Source organism: Harpia harpyja, chromosome 14 (assembly GCF_026419915.1).
Source record: "Harpia harpyja isolate bHarHar1 chromosome 14, bHarHar1 primary haplotype, whole genome shotgun sequence".
NCBI lineage: Eukaryota > Metazoa > Chordata > Aves > Accipitriformes > Accipitridae > Harpia > Harpia harpyja.
Window position 1 is genome coordinate 8,898,101 of NC_068953.1, and position 18,146 is coordinate 8,916,246.

The 18,146-nt window shown below is 61.7% G+C and overlaps 1 protein-coding gene across 2 annotated transcripts; it reads right to left on the reverse strand.

Moving 5' to 3' along the window:
* Window positions 1–1,095: 1,095 nt before the first annotated feature.
* On the reverse strand, window positions 1,096–11,970 carry RHBDF2 (rhomboid 5 homolog 2). 2 transcript variants are annotated; one of them, XM_052808683.1, is made up of 18 exons: window positions 11,838–11,970; window positions 9,305–9,454; window positions 9,073–9,197; window positions 8,293–8,485; window positions 8,009–8,221; window positions 7,272–7,400; window positions 6,750–6,883; window positions 6,263–6,475; window positions 5,980–6,091; window positions 5,341–5,415; window positions 4,748–4,909; window positions 4,495–4,595; window positions 3,870–3,933; window positions 3,650–3,744; window positions 3,336–3,411; window positions 2,741–2,841; window positions 2,341–2,494; window positions 1,096–1,703 (listed from the first exon to the last, which is right to left on the reverse strand). In XM_052808683.1, exons 2-18 carry the CDS (start codon window positions 9,428–9,430, stop codon window positions 1,284–1,286), a joined length of 2,493 nt encoding a protein of 830 aa, XP_052664643.1. In that variant the 5' UTR covers window positions 9,431–9,454; window positions 11,838–11,970; the 3' UTR covers window positions 1,096–1,283. The 2 variants fall into 2 exon arrangements, with proteins under 2 accessions (XP_052664643.1, XP_052664644.1); XM_052808684.1 differs by lacking the exon at window positions 7,272–7,400.
* Window positions 11,971–18,146: the final 6,176 nt, after the last annotated feature.

Sequence of the window (18,146 nt, forward strand, 5' to 3'; positions counted from 1 at the left end):
GGGCTGAAAACTGGCCATGGTGGAGGGAGGGACACAGGGAGGGACGCAGGTGCCACAGATCTCCTGGGGTCACCTGGAGAGCAGATGTGGACAGAGGGAGCTGAGCTCCCAGCCCTTGAATACTCATCCCAGGAGGGGGATTCACACCTTCCCCCATTTGACAGCGCTGAGACCCACCAACACCAAAGCAACACCTACAAGGGGAGAGACAGCCCGGCACCAGCCTGGGTCCAAACCAGCCCAGAGGAGTCACCCGGACCCCGGGAAGGACCTGCCTTCGTGCTGCGGCGGGTGGGAGGGAGGAGGAGATGCTGGGGAGCAGCAGCCCAGGGCTGGGGGCAGGCAGGGATGTGCAGCCTCGGGCACGGAAGGGGGAAGGCAACTACCCCATCCTGCGCTTCTCCATCTGTCCAGCACCGTTTGAGGCGGGGGGGGTTACCTGGGTCTCTACGCTTTGAAAAAGGGAGAGGGGTAACAGCAGGGACTTGAGGCAGAAGTGAAAGGTGGGAGCACTGACAACTTCCCGAGGGGTCTGTGGGCTTCAGGAGCAGCTACACAAGCCCCCCAGGGTGTTTTTCTCCATGCCTGCCTCCCAGCATGGCACTACAAATGCAGTATGTGCCGCTTCTGCTTCCAAAAAGGGAATTTCACTGAAATAAGGAGAAAAGAAGCTCCCCTAGCCTGAGTCCTGCCTCTTCATCCAGTGAGGAACCCAGGTGGGGAAGCACAAGCCTCCTTCCGTGGCCTCAGGGGAGCATCAGATTTGAGAGTGGGACTGAAAAACACCTTCAAAGCTCAGCTCTGAACACCTCAGAGCCACAGCAGGGGCTCCGGGGAGCCCAAAGTGGGGGAAACCCTCGGCCTAAAGAGCTGCGGATAAAAAAAAGTGCCCCTGCAAAAAAGGGGGTTGTGTTCACAGTATGAGCTGCAGCACCTGGGGGCACCGAGGCAGGATGGGGTCCCAGGCAGGCAGGGACACAGGCAGGAGACCTCGGTAGCTTCGTTCCCAGGAGCTTTCGAGGCCCCTTGCCCCAAGGCTGGGAGCCCAGCCTGGCTGTGGACGTAGCAAAATCCCACTTCCCTCGGCCCTTTCCCCACTCTCCACTGCATCCCCAGCATTTAACAGGGGTGAGCCCAAACCCACCAGCCCCAAGGATGAAGCTGTGCCCAGGGTCTGCCCCATCCCGGAGCAGCCGCTGCCATCTCCTGCAGGCTGGTGAAGACCCACGCCATGGAAAGCATCACCACCAGCTCCTCTCCCAGCCCCGTCCCTGCTGGCAGGGTCAGTGCAGGACCTGCTCCAGCTCATACTTCTCGCAGAACTTGCTGGTGAAGGGCAGGCAGGTGAGATACTCCACCCAGCGCCAGTTCACGGGGTAGACGTAGAGCCAGACCACCAGCGAGGCAAAGAGCCCCACGAAGACCAGCAAGGAGACGATGATCATGGCTCGCTTGCGGTACTTGTCCACCGTGCCGAAGGTGATGTAGGGCAGGAAGGCGAAGGAGAGGAGGAGGCCGCTGAGGAAGCCGAAGAGGTGAGCGATGTTATCGATCCATGGCAAAAGGCCACAGATGAAGAGGAAGAGGACAATGCCGAAGAGGTTGAGGAAGGCTTTCCAGGGTTTCTCCAGGACTTGCCAGCTCTGGAAGAGCTCCACGAAGAGGCAGGCCAGCAAGCCGAACTGGGACCCAGCAGGGCCCACCTGCAGGGATGGGGGAAGTCATGGCCAGACCCTGCGCACGTCACCCCAGACACGTCCCCGTGTCCCCAGGGACCGTCTCCTCCCCTTGCAAAATGCATTTGGCTCCTGCAACCCTCCGAGGGCTGCACTCACACCGCTGTGGGGCTCAAGGGTGGGAGCCCTGGCACAGGAGGAAGAGGAGGGGAGCATGCCGGTGCTGTTTTGGCAGAGCCGGTACTTTCCATGACTCAGCAGCCAAGCAGCATCTCCCCCTCCCAGGTCACAGCCCCCCGTCCCCGTCCCAATGCACCCCCGGAGGGATTAGGGCGCTCGGCGTGATCTCATTTAAAGCCCGGTAGGGTTTGCTGCCAGCAGATTAGCCATCTGCCCGCCCGGGACCCCGCACGCACACTGACACGTGGCGACGCGTGACCCACACGGCATGTGCAAACTCCACACGTGGGGCAGAGGCCCCGCCGCCGCGGGGGCACGAGCCTCCCACCCCCACCCTCAGCAAAACCTGCCGGGGGATGAGAGCTCTGTGCTGCAGCCCCCTCCCCAAACCTCTGCCAGGACAGGGATGGGGAGGGGTGTCCTTTGGTCCCTGGGGAGCTGGCTGGATTCGGGGCGATGCGGGCAGAGTGCCCCCAACCCTCACCTCCGCCCTGTACGGCAGGAAGATGGCACTGGCCAGATTGCCCGTGATGCCGCTGAGGATGAAAATGATGGAGATGCGATGCCAGCCCGCCAGCTTCTCCAGGTCCCTCAGCACTGTCATCTGGAAAGTCACCGACACTAGGCAGTGGATGATGCTGGGGGGAGACACCTTGCATTAGAGACCCCTGCCCAGCCCGAGCCCCTGCCCAGCCCTCCCACCTGCTGCCCCGGGGCACGAGACATCTTACAAAACACCCTCCACCGACGGCACATGTCACTGTAGTCAGGGGGTGTCCTCCTCTCTTCTCTCCCAACCCTTCGGGGATCACAGACCATCCCAATGGATACTCCGGTCCCAAGTCATCCCCCATCCCCTGGGGGTGCGGGGGTCCGTGGCTCACCCAGCGTGCAGGAACAGGGACAGCCACAGGCGGTACAACTGGTCGGGGACCTCTGGGTTGAGGAAGGGCAGGAGGCCGCACACCTCGTCCAGGCAGTGTACCTGCAAAGGCAGGCAGGGTTGGGGGGGCAACGGGGGCTCGGCCCACACCCCAGAGCCACAGGGAGCAAAGGATAGGTCACAGGGAACGCGCGACTGATGATGCCACGTGTCAGTTGTGGGGGGGGACCCTGAGGGGTGTGGGGCACCGGCACTGCCCGGGTACTGGGGAGGGAGCAACCGAGCACCCCCAGTACCCCAGGAGATGCTGGAGGGCCATTTTCCTGCCCAGGATGTGCTTTTCCCAAGGACACCGGTGCTGCCCGGGTGAGGCTGGCTCAAGTCCTATGTTTCCTCCTGCCCCACACCAGCAAGGCAGGCACGCAGCGGCAGCAGGAGTCCAGCCGATAGCTGGGCACGTCCCTGCACTTTGCATCCTTCCTACTCACACCCACCCCAACCACGTCCCATTCCTGGTAGGATATTATGAAGCCCTTTGACATCAGCACAGCAATGCATGACCCAGCCACTAGCATCACGCCCCCGGCCCCGCTCACCTGCGAGCAGAGTGTTGCCTCCTCGTGGAAGTAGCCGTGCATGAACTCGCAGTACTCCCGTGTCGTGATCTCGCAGCTGGGCAGAGGGCAGGCAGCGGGCTCGCTCAGGGCAGGGCTCAGTCCCTGTTCCCCCGAGCATCCCCCTGCGCTCCCAGCAGCCATTCCTGCTGCCACCACGCTTCCCACCCCAATCCCGATGCTCCATAACCTCCCTCTGCCCTGGCACAGCTCTGGACACCAATGGGGCAACAACAGGCAGCGGGGCAGAGTGGGGAGCTGAGCCCAGGCCAGGTGCCCCCACCGCTGCAACCCACCTGCCCTTGGTGCCGATGCAGCAGGGCCTGCCCTTGATCTGGCAGTCCATGTGGGCAAAGCCCGTGTGGTTGGTTTTGGTCTCGTAGGTGCAGATCTACAAGCAGGAGGGAGAGGAGCCAAGGTCAGGGTCTGGCCCCAGGCTCTCCCCACAGCCCCCATGCCTGGCTTATTATCTGCCACCACAGTGGCACCCAGCTCGTGGTGGCACTGGGCTCTTACCGGCCACTTGGTGATGTCATCTGGCCACACATGGGGTGGGTTGGATGCTGGTTCCTCGCATGTCCTTGCAGAAGGAGATGGGTGGGGGGTCAGGACGGGTCTCCCTCAGCACATCCCTTCCCCCAGACTAGTAACCCTGCTCGGGGACAGACAGCCCCGAGACCTGCCCCTTCCTGATCCCTCCCTGCCTTGGGAGGGATCCTGCACTTTGGTGTCCTACAGCACCCCTATAACCATGTCCTACAGCTTTGCAAGTGAACCCCGAGGCACTCAACATCTGCCAGAAAACCCCATCGATGTCCCCTCTCCGCATCACCCATCCAAGCTCACCCCCCGCAGAGCAGGACAGGCAGAAGGCAGGCAGGTGCCAGCACAAGACAACAGCACTCCTTGGCTCTATTTCCAGCTCACCCATTGCTGCCTACATTCAGGACAGTACTCCACCTCAGTTCCCTCACCGATTCCCTCTTCCTTATCACCCTCCTGTGGTGTGTAAGAAGCCCCAGCCCCTCGGACAAGCAAATTCAAGGCATCCAAAGTGGAAATGCGGCCCCAGGCAGCACCTCCACCGTGCCCCGCATACAGCCGGGTGACCGCACCGCCTCTCCCCAGCCGTCATTCCTACCTGGGGTCCTGATGACACACGGCCCCCGACGTCCGCTTCTTACCCGAGCCCATGGCCGGCGCGTTGGTGCCTGGCCACTTGATGAACGTCGCCAGCGTCTCCTGCGGGGAGGATGGAGAGATTGAGGATGCGGCAGCAAACTCGCGGCTCTGACCCTGCACCCATCCTGCCCTGGTGCCATCCAAGGCAGAGATGGTTTCCCCCTTCTCCCCAGGAATCCCCAGCACTTCCCAGCGCCGGCAGCGGCACGCACCGAACAGTCCTGCGGCAGGGTCTGGATGCAGCCCGAGTTGTCGTTCTGGACGCAGCAGCCGGAGCCACGTTCCCGGTCCCGCTCGCGCTGGATGAGCTGCTCCACCTGCCGATCCTTCCGGATGCAGGGGGAGAACTTGGCTCCCAGGTGGATCAGGTCGATCTGGGAGGGAGATGCCAGTCGAGGGGATGCTCCATGGCCCCCCTGCACCTCCCCTCCCTCCAGCTGCCCCTGGGGAGAGCTCAGCAGGGGTAGGGGATCCCCAGAGGCGATAGCCCCGAGTCTCTGTTACCCCAGTGGGGGGAAGGTGGGCAGGAAGGGGACGGGGTCTCTCCTGACCATCCCACTGCAATTCTGCGGCTCTGGGAAGCGCCGCTGAGCCCCCAGCCTGGGCTGGGACCGGGCAGCAGGTCCCAGAGGGATGGGGGCACCGAGGGTCTGGGGCAGCAGGCTGGGACGAGGGGTTGAGCTCTCCCCCCTAGGACAGGAGCAGCCCGGGTATCTGCCTCGGTCAGGGCAGGGGGAGCAGAGGCTGGCAAAGGGCAGAGCCTCGGGCTGGGGGGTGAGGGGTGGTGGTCCGGCAGAGCCCTTACCGAACTGGGCCCGATCCAGAAGTTTTCCTGCTGGATGTACTTGACGCTCTCGTAGACGCCCTTGTTCCTCAGTACCTGCCGAGTCAGGCCAGGGTCAGCTCCCGCCGAGGGGGCCGGGGGTGTTGGGGTGCAGCCCCCTCTCCCTCTGCTTGCAGGGGGCTGAGCAGCCCCCTTCGCCTGGGGGGAAGGGCTGCTGGGTCCCACCAGCAACGTGGGAGGGAGAACAGCTCTGTTGCCGGCATGCATGCCGCTGCAACACACCACTGCTCGTCCAGCACACGTGGACCCCCTGCCCTGGCTACTTAATGGAGCCTCTCAAACAGCAGGAGCCAGCAGCACCCCAAGACGCTCCCAGCCCTAGCAGGGAGCACGACAGCATGGGACACTGGTGGTCACGGTCCCCCCAGGAAGATGGATGCCTGCTCTTCTTTCCAGCCTGGGTGCCGGGGGAGCAACACAACCAGCTGCAGGTTCCCAGGATTAACCCCAGAGGGAGGATCACCCCTCCAAGGTTTTGAAGGCACCCCCCCAGACACCAGCCTTGCTATCCTCAGCAGCTAGCTGGTTGCCATTTCAGAGTCAGACATGTCACCAGAGAGCTGGGAGGGGACAGCCCTGGCCGGTAGCTCTTAAACTTACTAACTCTGTCGTCACGTGCTGAGTGAAGCCGATGGGGGCGATGCCGTAGGTGCCAATGACCAGCAAGGTGATGAGGATGTGGACAAAGGTGATCCAGTACGTGAAATATGGCCTGCACAGGAAAGGACCCAAAATTTGAGCAGCTCAGGGATGGCTGGGCAAAGGGATGCTGCAGTCCCTTAAGCCCTGATCCCCAGGCATCGGGGGGGACACACGTCTGAGTTACAGCTGGGGAGCCCCAAGGAGCCCCATGCCCATCCCCATCCCATCAGTCCCCCCTCACCGATGGCTGTCGGTGATCTCCAGCTGCGACTGCACGATGCTGCTCAGGCTGTGGCGGTACGTCCTGTTCAGCCACTTCCCTACCACCCCCAGCCCATAGTAGCGTTTCTTGCGATCAAAGGCGAAGTGCTTCACTTTGGAAGCGATGCGCCTGCCTCGCCGGGGAGCCGGGCCAGCGCCAGCAGAGGCTGAAGCGAGCCGGACACCCTCCCGCCTGCAGAGAGAGGAGAAACCCATCACACCTGCCAAAAGGGGCCAGCTGAGAAATCCCCCATGTGCAACCCCATGGCCACAGCCCAGAGCTGGGGAAGGCCAGAGGGTGCCTGGGATGAGGGCTGGGCACTCTTGGCTTCATCCTCCTAGGAGCATGCTGGAAGTGCCCAGTGCCCCACGGCAGGGATGGCTGGGGACATTGGGGACATCGTCCTGACCGTGGCAGGGGACCTGGGCAGCCTCGGGGGCAGCACCTGCCGAGAGCTGGTACTCACGGGGTGGGCTGCTCCACCTCGGGGGACACCCTGGCATCCTCCCCCACCGGGTGCATGCGTAAATACGTGGCCGATAGAGGCGGTGACTCAAAGACATCATCGGGCATGGAGTACGTCTCGTCGTGCATGTCCATCTGGAAAGAGGACAGAGATGTGTTCTTGGATGTGTGCGATGGGTGAGAAACCTCCCTCTGCTCGAGCATGCCCATCACCAGGGCAGCCTGGCTCTACCTGGCCCCGGAGCCTGGGGATGGGGGATCCCCACTGACACCCCATTAACTGCACAACACAGAGGGTGAAACGTGCCCATGATGCCGGCATCGCTCCCTGCCACCCCCGAGGAACATCACCGAGACCGGGGCTCTGCAGCACTGGGCACAGCGGCCACCAATGCCCCTGCTCCCGGGCAGGGTGAAGCACCAACACGGGAGTCCCCATCAGAGCCCCACTCCATGTCCAGCCCCCACGCAGGGGCACCGGGACCCCTCCCCGCTCTGGCAGCCAGCGTGGAACGGCGCTTGCCTTACTGAAGAAGGACGAGTCCAGGGTATCAGCAGCGTCCACCATGTCCTCGTCCATGAAGCTGGGGTACACAAAGCTCCTCTTGTTGCTCCTCTGCTTGGGAGCCAGCGGCTCCAGGGCAGAGCGTCCCTTTGGCAGGGGAAGCAAATGAGGGTAAGCAGCCAGAAGCCCCCCAGTTTTTGCAGTACCGAGGGTTTCTCATAGCTTCCCTCCCCAAAGCTGAGTGGCAAGCATTAAATCCCAACCAGCCACCGTATCCCGCCGCGTGGGAAAGGCAGGCAGCAGGAGCTGGCAGCAGATGCTGCCTTTAGCTCCTGAGAGCCAGCATTGGACCATGACCATGTTAGTCAGCACAAGTGAACTCCAAATCCCCTGTTTGGTATCGGTCCTACAAACCCGACCCCGAGGCTTGCCCTGGGCTCCCCAGGGGCTAGAAAGCCACTGGAGAAGCTTCCCCTGCAGCAAAAGAAGTCTCCTGGCTCCTCAGCAGCGAAACCCAGAAGCTGCTTTTTTCTAGGGATGCCGTGCAAGATAGTTCCACTTTGGTGGTCCCGTTTTCTTCTCTTTTTAAGCAGAGCTCAGGTTAAAAAACACCGACCTCCCCCCTCAAACCTGCCCTGGAGAGACAGCGATTTCTGCGCAAAGCAAAAAGCCAAGAAGCAAAGATGATAGGCGAGGGACAGAGCTGAAACCCGAGTCAGGAGGAAGACGACCCCATCCAGCTCCCCAAAACTCACACGGAGAAGGGCTGCGGCCGCCTTGAAGCTCATGTGGGCAACGGACTCCCTCTTCCTGCGTGGCAGGCGGCCGTAGCCGGAGCGGATGCTGTTGAAGGATGCCAAGGAGACGACGCCGGGGGTGAGTGGGGGCAGGACGTGGTGGGGTGTGTGGGGGCGTTCGGTCTCGTCGGGATGGCGGAAGGGACGGCCCCTGGCCAGCGGGTCCACAATCTGGAGGAGGGAAGAGGTGTTGGTGCTGGGGGAGCAAGGCTGGGAGCCGGACCCTGTGCCCCAAGCTCTACCTTGGGCATTTTGGCAGGCTTGGGTGACTCGGTGCCTTGGAAGGAGGGCACCTCCTGGCTGGGCAGCTCCATGTCCCGGTAGGCAGGCTTCAGCTTGCCGTATCTCATGCTGCAGTGCTGCAAGCTCTTGCGTTGCCACTGCTGCCGCTTCCCCTCCCAGTCGCCGCTGACGCCAAACCATTGCGCCGTGCCCCTGGACACACAATGGGCACACTTGTCACCCAGCTGGTCCCCCCACCCCAGGTACCGCCATCCCACTCGGGCATCCCCTCTGGCAGGTGATTTGGGTTGGGGTGTCTCAGCTCAGCCCGCAGCAGGGCTAGTTTTGACCTGGCTGTGGGTCAGGGAAGGGGAAGGGATGCTGCAGGGGGGTCGCTGGCCTTTGGGTCTCTCTGGAGAGGTAACTCCATCGAGACTTGCAGTTTGCACAGGACAGTGCATCAGCCCTGGGCTGCAGCAGGCATCCAGCTTAAGGTGCTTTTGAAGGTCCTACACAAACGGGGCAGAGAAATTTTCCCAAGGTGTAAAACAACAGTTTGAATTAATACTAAACAATCCTGTTGCAGAATTTTCCCCAGGCAGACACCAGCGAGTCAAAGCAGAGCTGCATGAAACACTCCAAGGCATTCCCTTCCCAGCCTCAGCTCTCCATCCCCACCCCAAGTCCTCTGCCGGCACCCACAGACACAAACACCCCGATGGGGGCCGAGGGACCCCTCCGGTGACCCAGCCACTGCCGGAGCCTGCCCTGCCCTCACACCGCCGCTTCCCGGTCCTCACTTGCGGATGCTCTGGGACAGGGAAGTCTGCCGGCGGAAGCCGGGCCGGCGCTCCGAGCCGTCGCATCCCTTCGAGCGGGGCTCCTGCAGGCTCTTGCTCTTTCGGTAGATGGGGACCTTGGAGGGCTGGAAGGCAGAGCAGGGCGTTAGGGACAGGGTGGCACAGGTGGGTTCCCCAGGGATGGCAGCCCCCCAAGCCCAGCGTGGCATGGATGCAGCTCCCCGTCGCTCACCTCCTTGCGGGCACCATCCTCCTCTGCCTCCCGGGGGGGGATGATGATGGAGAGGTTGGGGGGCTTCTTGCTCTGCAGGCGGCTGCTGCTGGAGTGGCTGCCCCCGTTCTTGTCGCCAGCTGACATCTCGGGCCGGTGGCAGTTGGCAGGCTGGGAAGGTGCAAGGAGTCAGTGAGAGGGGAAGAATTATCTCCCCAGGAGCTCGTGTATGGGGAAAGGCTGGGTCCCAGCAGGACATGGGAGCTCACCAGTGGGATCTCACCAGCCTCAGCCCCCCGTGCCACTGGCTGTGCTGCTGAGACACCACCACCATCAGCCCAGCCACTGTGTCCCCCAAACCTGCACCCCCTCCCCAGGTTTGAGTGGACAGGAGGGCTTCCATCACCCACCCACTCACTCACTCCCAGTCCCCCAGGACCACCAGCACCACCCCTTCACCTGCTGGGAGCAGAGCAACGGATAGCAGGAGTGATAGGGTCAGAGCATCCCCATCACCTCAGCATGTGCTGGTGGGACACTCGGGTTTCACGCCCTGTCAGGATGCACCCGACCAACTCCGCATGGGCATGGGAGACATGGGGAAGATCCCCGCAAGCCCTGGCCAGGCCCACGGCACACAGCTGCGGCTCTCAGACACAGGGGCACTGGCCCCCACGGTTTGGCACAGCAAGGGAGCCGAGGGGGGATTGCAGGCGCTCCCGAGGGGTCTGCAAAGAGCTCACCTTGCCTGTGCAGGGCAGGGTGGGAAGGGGGGGGAATGCAGCCAGGCAGGGGACACATAAAGTCTGGAAACATCCCATTCACATCCCTGCCTGCACCACAGCCCCCACGTGGGGGATGGCTCCTGCTGCAGTGAGAGGGCCTGGGGCAGCCCGTGCCACCTCCAGCCATGGAGCTGGGACCCGCTGTGCGTCAGGGTGTCCCATGGGAGCGGAGATGCGGGACATTCCCCTCCGGCACATGCACATACAAACCAGGCTGGCAGACTGAATGCTCCCTGCACCATGTGCAAGGAGGGGGAAGCTTAACGGCCAAGAGGTGGTTAATTCCTCAAGCAATCCCCTCCCGAGGGTCCCTGCAGCCTGGCTCTACTGGGCAGGACCTCGTGGGAAAGGTAATTCCATCTGAGCACAAGGGAGCAAGTCCCAGATCCTATTAGGAGCTACAGGGGCTCTCAAAGGGAGGCATGGCCCCCTCTGACCTCTTCCCATGTCCCTGCAACCACGTGCCAGTGCCCAGGGGACTTGCACAGGTCTTACAAACATCCCTCATCCCTCGTCCCCCCCGGCACAGCCACGGCCACGGGGACAGTGCCACCTGCCACGCTCACCCTATGCAGCGTACACCGAGCCCTGCCGCAGGCTGGCCATGAGGACCGGCATCCCCACGGGATCTGCTCCCACGAGGAGAGAGGAGCTGGCCCTCTCCACCCCAGGGTGATGGCAGAGTCCCCTGGGGGGACCAGGCATCCCGCTGGGGCTCCTCCGCTGCCACCGACCACCACCGAATTGGAGCTCAGAGTCCAGCAGTGCCACTGGCTGCAAAACTCCAGCTCAACCCATGGGCCTGGCCCCTCTCTCTGCCCAGGACCCCAGTAACCAGCCCAGTCATATGGCCTTGTACCCCGCTCTGCTCTCCTTGGCTAAGGGTGCTCAAGCAGTCAGCTGGGCGATAGAACCCCCCCAACCCCTCTGCAACAGGGTCCCCCCCTTGGCAGCACATGCCCGAGCAGGAGGCAGGCACAGTGGCACTTTCGTAGTTCCCCCAGCACTCCGAGTCCCAAGCGCAACCCTCCCCTCAGGCCCCACCACAAGAAAAGCCTGGGTTTAGAAGCATAGGGTCCCGTGGGAGCAGCTCCCTGGCGATGCGGGAGTCCAGGACCAGCTCCCTGGGGACACGGGAGCCTGGAGCCAGTGGCACTAGGGAGCATTGCTGCCCTCCGCCGGCTCCTGGGCCGGGTGACAGCCTGCTGCTCCTGCCTGCCGCTCCTGCCTGCCCCTGCATTAAAATGGGTGCTGGGCTCCCTTCCAGCAGGGCTGGCTGGGGTACCGCAGGGCAGGGACGGGGTGAGACGCCGGAGACACGCGAGACGCGTGTGTGGCAGGGGAAACGCCAGATGCAACCCGAGCAGTGGCTTCGCTAAGACCCCTCCATTGAGGGGCACCAGCAGCCCCAGCTGGTGGTGGGGCAGGGTCCTCATTCTGAAATTAACCCTGCTCCTCTCCAGCTTTGGCAATAAATCAGTTCATGGTGGGGATCCGGACAGGACGATGCGAGACAGCTGTCGCACAAACGCCACTAGGACCAGGCAAGATGTGGCTGCAGGCAGCGCCTGTGATTGCAGGCAGCATCCCAGCACACTGCCTGTCTTCCCTCCTCCCCAGAGGCACCAAAGCAGCACCCTTGGGTGCTGCCGGCAGCTCAGCTGCTGCCTCACTCCTCGCTGCCGTTAAGCGCCAAAGCTGGGAGCAACCAGCTCCCAAATTTCTCCTGGGGGGCCAGTCAGTGCTGGTCCCCACCAGGGTCTCCCTACCTCATAAGAGTGGCAGGGATCCCACGCAGCACTCCTCAATGGCAAACACTCACAGCAGCCCTCCTCTTCCTCGTTCTCCTCCGTCCTTCACGCATGGGAGCCCCGGAGCACGGCTGAACTCCTCCTGCCTCACCTGGTGGGGAGAGAGGCTGCAATGAAAAGCCATGCGTGGGAAAGCAGAGGCCTGCAGGAGCATCCCGGGGGGAAGGAAAGCTGAGCTCAACGCTCCCTGGGGACGGGGCTGCTGGTAGCCAGACACCAGGGACAGGGACCAGCCACTGGCACAGGGCAGCAGAAGGATGAAAAGCCACCATTTGCAGCGATGCACCTTGCTCCGTGGCAGGGGAACCATGCAGGACAGGCAGGGAGTTTTTGCCCACTGCTGCCAGGCCAAGCTCTCGGGGAGCGAGACACCCGCAAACAGCGGGCACAGAACATGAGTGCCTTGCCGAGGTATTTAATAGCTGCTAAGCTGGGAGAATGCCAGCCGGGCGGTCCAGCCCCAGCAAGCAAAACTTTCCATCCCGCTGGTGAGCTGGAGACGCTGTTTGTTTTCCTCCCAGGGCAGCCAGCAATGAGCTTGAGATGCCAGCTGCTCCAGAGAGCCGCTGATGGGAACACACCAGGGTCAGGGCGAGCCCTGGGACACCCTCATCCTCCTCCACCCCTGGGGAACGGCTGTCTGTGATAGGGTCCGGCACAGCCAGCAGCACAGAAATTGGAGCCAAACTGTGCTGCTCAGAGGTGCAAGAGGACACGGTGCTCTTGCATGGCCCCGCTTTTACACCCCTGGCCCATAATCCCATCCTTAACTTCTCCCATCACACCCCAGGCAGCCCTTGGCAAGGACCTCCGTGCTTCCTGGTGAAGCAGGTTTGCAGCACATTTAAAAGCCCGGTCCCATTCCCCACCGGCTCCCCATGCAGCGTGGGTGGAGGGATGGACCCGGCCTCCCCCGAGCTGCCGGCGAGGTGACGCAGCTCCCGGCGGAGCTGGCACAACGCGGCGGGCACCTGCCGTCCCGGTCACGCGGCGCGGCTGGAGCAGTTTTCACGGCTCTGTGCATTAACGCAATATTTGGCATGGAGAGAGAGGGGGGAGGAGGGCAGCAGCCCCTGAGAGGCTGAAGTCCCCCTGGCCACATGGGTTGGGGGAAGCAGCCACCCCCCCCGAGCACAGATCCCGGGTTTTACCCCGTGCCAGCTGGAGAAATCCCTCAGAGACGGTGCTGGGAAGGTGTTTTCCAGCTCCCCACGTGTTTGGTGCTGGCACCCAACCTCTCCGGCACTGGCACCACTCTCACCCAGCGCACTCGCCGTGAGAACAGGCTAGCCGGTGCCTCCGTCCAGAGCGAGCCTGCCATGAGCTCAGCCCCCCGAGTCCCCTTCGTCCCTGGGTCCCCTTCGCCGTCCCAGCCCCGGGACGGAGGGCTATGCCACCAGGAGCATCGCTCTCTGCCCAGCAGCCCTGGCACCGGCAGCCCCACGCACAGGGCACAGCCCGGCTGCCCCTCGGCGCTGGCGGCTGCGGGTCCCTCGGGAGACTCGGGGTGGACGTGGTGGCTCTGCCCTGGGGACGGGAAAGGGAAGTGAGAGGCGACGTGCTGACTGCACGAACGAACGCCCTGCTGTGGGGACAAGGTGGTGACGGCAGCGGGGGGTGATGGACACGGGACTCATGTCCTGAGCTTGGTAGGAGCTGTGCTTTCAGCTGGAAGAGGGGTCCCAGGACAGCACAGTGTCACTTCAGGCTGGAAAAGATTTCCAGGGAGACAGAAAAATGCACTGAGGACGCTGCCATCACTCGTGGGGGAGCGATAACTTGGTAACTTGGTGTGGTTGATAAGAAGAAGAGATCCCCCACCATCACTATCTTCCCTCTCAAAGTTGTCCCGTTTACTGAAGCTCGCCAAAGCCTGACATCCAGCAGCGAGGGACAACTGCCCTTGCCCCAGCAACAACCAGATGAAGCCCCCATCCCCTCCTAAGAGGGCAGGTACGTGCAGGGCACTGGTGAGCAACTGGGACGCGGTTTTAGTCTTTAACCAGGCGAGGCACAGGGAGGGTGACCAGGGCTGGCTCCCAGCCCCAGCCCCGGGGTGAATCATGACAGACGCTGACCCAAGGAAGCACACCCAAGGAAGAAAGCGATGGAAAAAGTGATGTGGCTCGTACAAGGCGTCACCGTGGGACACGCCGGGATGCTCCAAGCAACGCAAAGGGACCATCAGCAAGGTAAAGCGGCGACCTGCAGAGCAGAGCTGGGGACAACCACGCACAACCGTTGTACGAGACACTGGAGACAACCCTGCAGAGCAGCTGTGGTCGGAGGGGGATGTACACAGCACACAGTGGGTGCAGAGAGGCTCAGAGGATCGGGGTTGCTCTCCCCGAGCCTTTTGGCACGGGGGGTGGCAGCATTACTGGCACTGGAATAAAAGTGCATCAGGCTGGTGCAATTAAGCCAGGAGGAGAAAGCAGCTCTGAGCCACCCAAGGGCACGGGGCTGGGAGTGGGACCCCCGTGAGCACCCATCACACCCAGCACCCTGAGCACGACAAGCCCCTGCTCTTCCCTCTCCATCTCCGTAGCGGAATGAGTGAGGGGTCAGCGATGCCGTGGAGCCCCCGAAACACCCCCGCAGCCATCACTGACGCTCGCACCCAAGAGTCCATTAGGCAGAGCATGCCGCTGCCGCTTGCTAACAGCTGCCCATAAATGATTCACAAGTGCGTTAAAGACTTCTCTCAAGGCTGGAGCCTCGTTAAAAGGTGCTCCTGGTTATTAAGAGCCCTGGATAGGAAAGTCGATCGGTCCAATTGCTCCAAGCATCAAGCTCCCGCAGACTTGCACCCAAGCAGAAGACCCCGAGCAGCCGCCCAGCACCTTCCCCCCCTTCTGCTCCCTTTACTAAAAGCTTTTTACCATTTTCCAGTCTCAAATTTCAGATCTGAGAGAAGCAGCCCAAGACAAATAGCTCTTGAAATGAAAAGATATTAAAAAAAAAAAAAAGGAAAAATACTTCTGGGGCAGGGAACTACATATCTTACCATTTTTCTTTCTTCTCGGAAAGACCAGACCCACGTGTGCCTCAGTCCCTCGTGGACCCACTCAAACAGGGAGACCCAGAGAGCACCAACCCCGCAAGCCGAGGAACAGCCAGGCTCCACCCGCTGCCTCTCTCCTCTCAACCTCCACTCATTTTTTTGTGCTTTCAGTATTTAGGCTTTCTTTTAAAGGACAAAACACACTTTACGGCACTGCTGCAGGAACCCTCCTGTCCCTAAGGGACTTCATGTCCCTGTACAGCCCCATACCCACGGCACAGAAACCACCCCCCAGCCCAAGCACGGCCATTTCTCACCCTGGCACCATGACATCAAGCTGATTTTTTTTCTCCCCCCACCACAGAGAACGCAACTCCATCTTTTTCCCATATGTGCCAACCCCGCCGCAACGGGATCAGTCAGCAAACCTGCAAGATGCAAGGTTTCACTCTGAGTCTTGAGAGAGGACCGCTGTGTTTCAGGGGGTATTTTAAGTTGCCCCTTCCCTCTCCTGCTTCGCTGAGCCACACGGTCGGCACGGACACCCGCAGGAGCTTTAATCCCCATCTCCAGCACGGCTGCTGGGGTAACAAGATGGGGTATGGATGCTTGACGGGTGGCAAGAACGCAGCTGGTCCCTGGGGTGTGCAAGCAGCCGGCACACACCTCGCCCACGCTGCCATTAGGAAATCCTCTCCCATTTTCTACATCAGGCAGAACATTGGGCAACCGCAGCGGGTTTGTTCAGCCTGGACGAGCTTGGAGTGCACGGCACACCCTGAAAGGAAGCAAAGCTGCCAGGGGAGATAGATAGAGCGCACCGGCCAGGGGGGCTACACTGGATGCTGCTGATAAATGTGCAGCGGGCAGAGCCTCGCCTGCCTGCGGGGAAAGGAATCGAGGGCTGGGCGGGGGGCACGGCTGCTCACACCGTTGCACGAGGCAGCCATGTGCTGGGCTTCCTCGCTGCAAGGGTTTGATCGCCAGGAGTGTGTGTGGCCCCGGTCTCCCCAGCAGTCCTGGGTGATGCCGCTGGTATCTGCATGGAGAGGGAAGGATTTGCCGGTGAGATCTGGGAGTGGGTGGAAAGAGCGACACGGAGGATTTCCCGCATCCCAGCTGCAGCCCATTTCCCATCCTCATTAATTTTTACCAGTGCAACAACCACCCCCCTCAACAGGGCAGAGCAAGTGCCAGCACCCAAAGGCTTCCTGACCCGCTGGGGTGGGTGGCAAGCCCTGGTGAGCCGGGGTCTCTCTCCACCGCTGCCCACCCACCCCACACCTCCCCGCTCCCCCTTCCTGGGGGGTTCTGGGGGTCCACGCACCCTCACAGCAGAATAACCCCAAATAGGCAGCACCGCACAAACCCACTCTGTTTCCCGCGGTGGAGACGTACCAGCCGGGGCGACGGGTGCTGCTGCAGGGGCCGTGGCTGCATGGGGGGACCCTGAGCCTGCCCGCCCTTTTCTCAGGCTGGAGCCCAAGCCAAGGGGGAAACGGGCACCTGGAAGCTTTGAGTCATGCCAACGGCTTCGGAAAAAGCAAAGGGTGAAAGTCTCCACCGGCAGCGTGGGAATCAAGGGCGGCTCCACCGGCAAACGTGCAGAGGGGTTGGCTGCTCCCTGGCAGCACTGCAGGCAGGGTTGCAGTGCTCTCCAGACCCAAGGAAAGCTCTTTTCCATGGATTCCTCAGGCTACCAGGATTGATTTATCTAAGGGTTTTATGTAAGAACTGAGTAATTACTCAGAGCTACTCTGATTCCTCCTTAACTTGGCTTAAACATGGGGTGCATGGTCATGACGGTGTGAGTGCTTCGGCCCCGGCTGCGCCTTCTGGAAGGGGCTGAGGGGTCCCAGGTCATTATTTACCCAAGGCAAAGCAGGCAGCCTGCCTGGAGGCCACCTGCCTGTGATCCCCATGCCACAGGTCATTACTGAGTTCATTCTCACTTCCCTCTTCAAAGCACAATTCTTGGTGTGAGAGGACAATGGGGATGGGGGGGGACATTTCTTCCTCCAGTTCTTCTGCAAAACACTCATTTTGCCTCTTGGCACGAGGACTCAGGCCAGACTTGCAGACTTCCTCAATCCCCTGCTGCCTGTTTCAGAGAGCACCAAGCCACGTGGAGCAGCATCGGGCTGGGAGAAACATCCCATATTTGCAGAGGGTTCCCTCACCGTGAGCTCTGAGCATCCCCGTGCTGTGTGGGATGCAGCAGTGGGAGGTGGTGTTCAGCCCCACGCACGAATTCAGTTCATCCCAGGCACAAGATGAGCCCCGGACTGGTGGCAGGATGAGCTCCCTTGGCTAAAGCTCCCTATCTCTGGGAACAGGCTCCTTATCTCAACGCAGCCATTTCAAGGCTTGTACAACACGGCTGTTTGCCTGGGTAGATGCCAGCAGCCTCCTTCGATCCTCCCCTGGGGCCAGCAGCTCCCTGAGGAGAGGGGACAAGGACCTTGCCGCATCCCTTTGTGCCATGGATGAAGGTGGCACCTCTGCTGGCAGCAGGCTGGGGGCTGCCCCTCCAACACCCCATTAAGCCTCAGTGCTCCCCTGGTCCCAGTGCAACCCTGGGGAGGCTGCTCCCTGCCCACCCCTCCCTCCTCCCAAGCACCAGCAGCCAAACGTGGGCTACTCCTCGGCCTCGTTCTCTTCACTCCCAATTGCCACAGGGACAGAAGCGCCCAGGTCCACACCCAGCAGAAGAAAGCCCGACCGGGAACAGCTCATCCCCATTCAAGACAGCACACCCCTGGCACAGGGGATCCTACATTCACCGGCACCTATGGAAACCGTGTGATGCTCTCCCCCTGCTGCAGCATCGCCGTGGACCTGTGCCAGCAATGCACTTTGCAGCCTCTTGGCTGCCAGGAGCTGGTGGTGGGGTCTCCCCCACCATCCTCATCCTCCTCCTGCCCGCCATCCCACCCCAGGGATGCTGCACCCACAGGGAAGCCACACAACTCACTGCAGGGGCTGGAGATGTTGATTTTTAAGGAGCCGTCTCCATGTCTTCCCCAGAAGCACTCGGACTGGGTTAAGCCACCACGTGCATGAGCCAACTTCACTTTGGTTATGGCATCATCCATGGAAAAGCCTTACGCCAGCAGCACGGTGCCGGTCCTGGCAAGACTTCCCTTCACGCCGCGGAGGAGCCAAGGAAAGGGCAGGACACGCCAACGCTGAGCGTCGGGGATTCGCCCCGGCTGCCCATGAGCACAGTGTGCCGCCTTCGGGCTTACACGTAACGGGAGGTC

Coding starts and splice junctions, on each gene's coding strand:
- RHBDF2 (XM_052808683.1), bottom strand. CDS start 9,430: ATGTCAGCTGGCGACAAGAACGGGGGCAGCCACTCCAGCAGCAGCCGC. Junction 9,198..9,304: donor AGGATGGTGCCCGCAAGGAG/GTGAGCGACGGG, acceptor TCTGCCTTCCAG/CCCTCCAAGGTCCCCATCTA. Junction 3,745..3,869: donor ATGACATCACCAAGTGGCCG/GTAAGAGCCCAG, acceptor TCCTGCTTGTAG/ATCTGCACCTACGAGACCAA.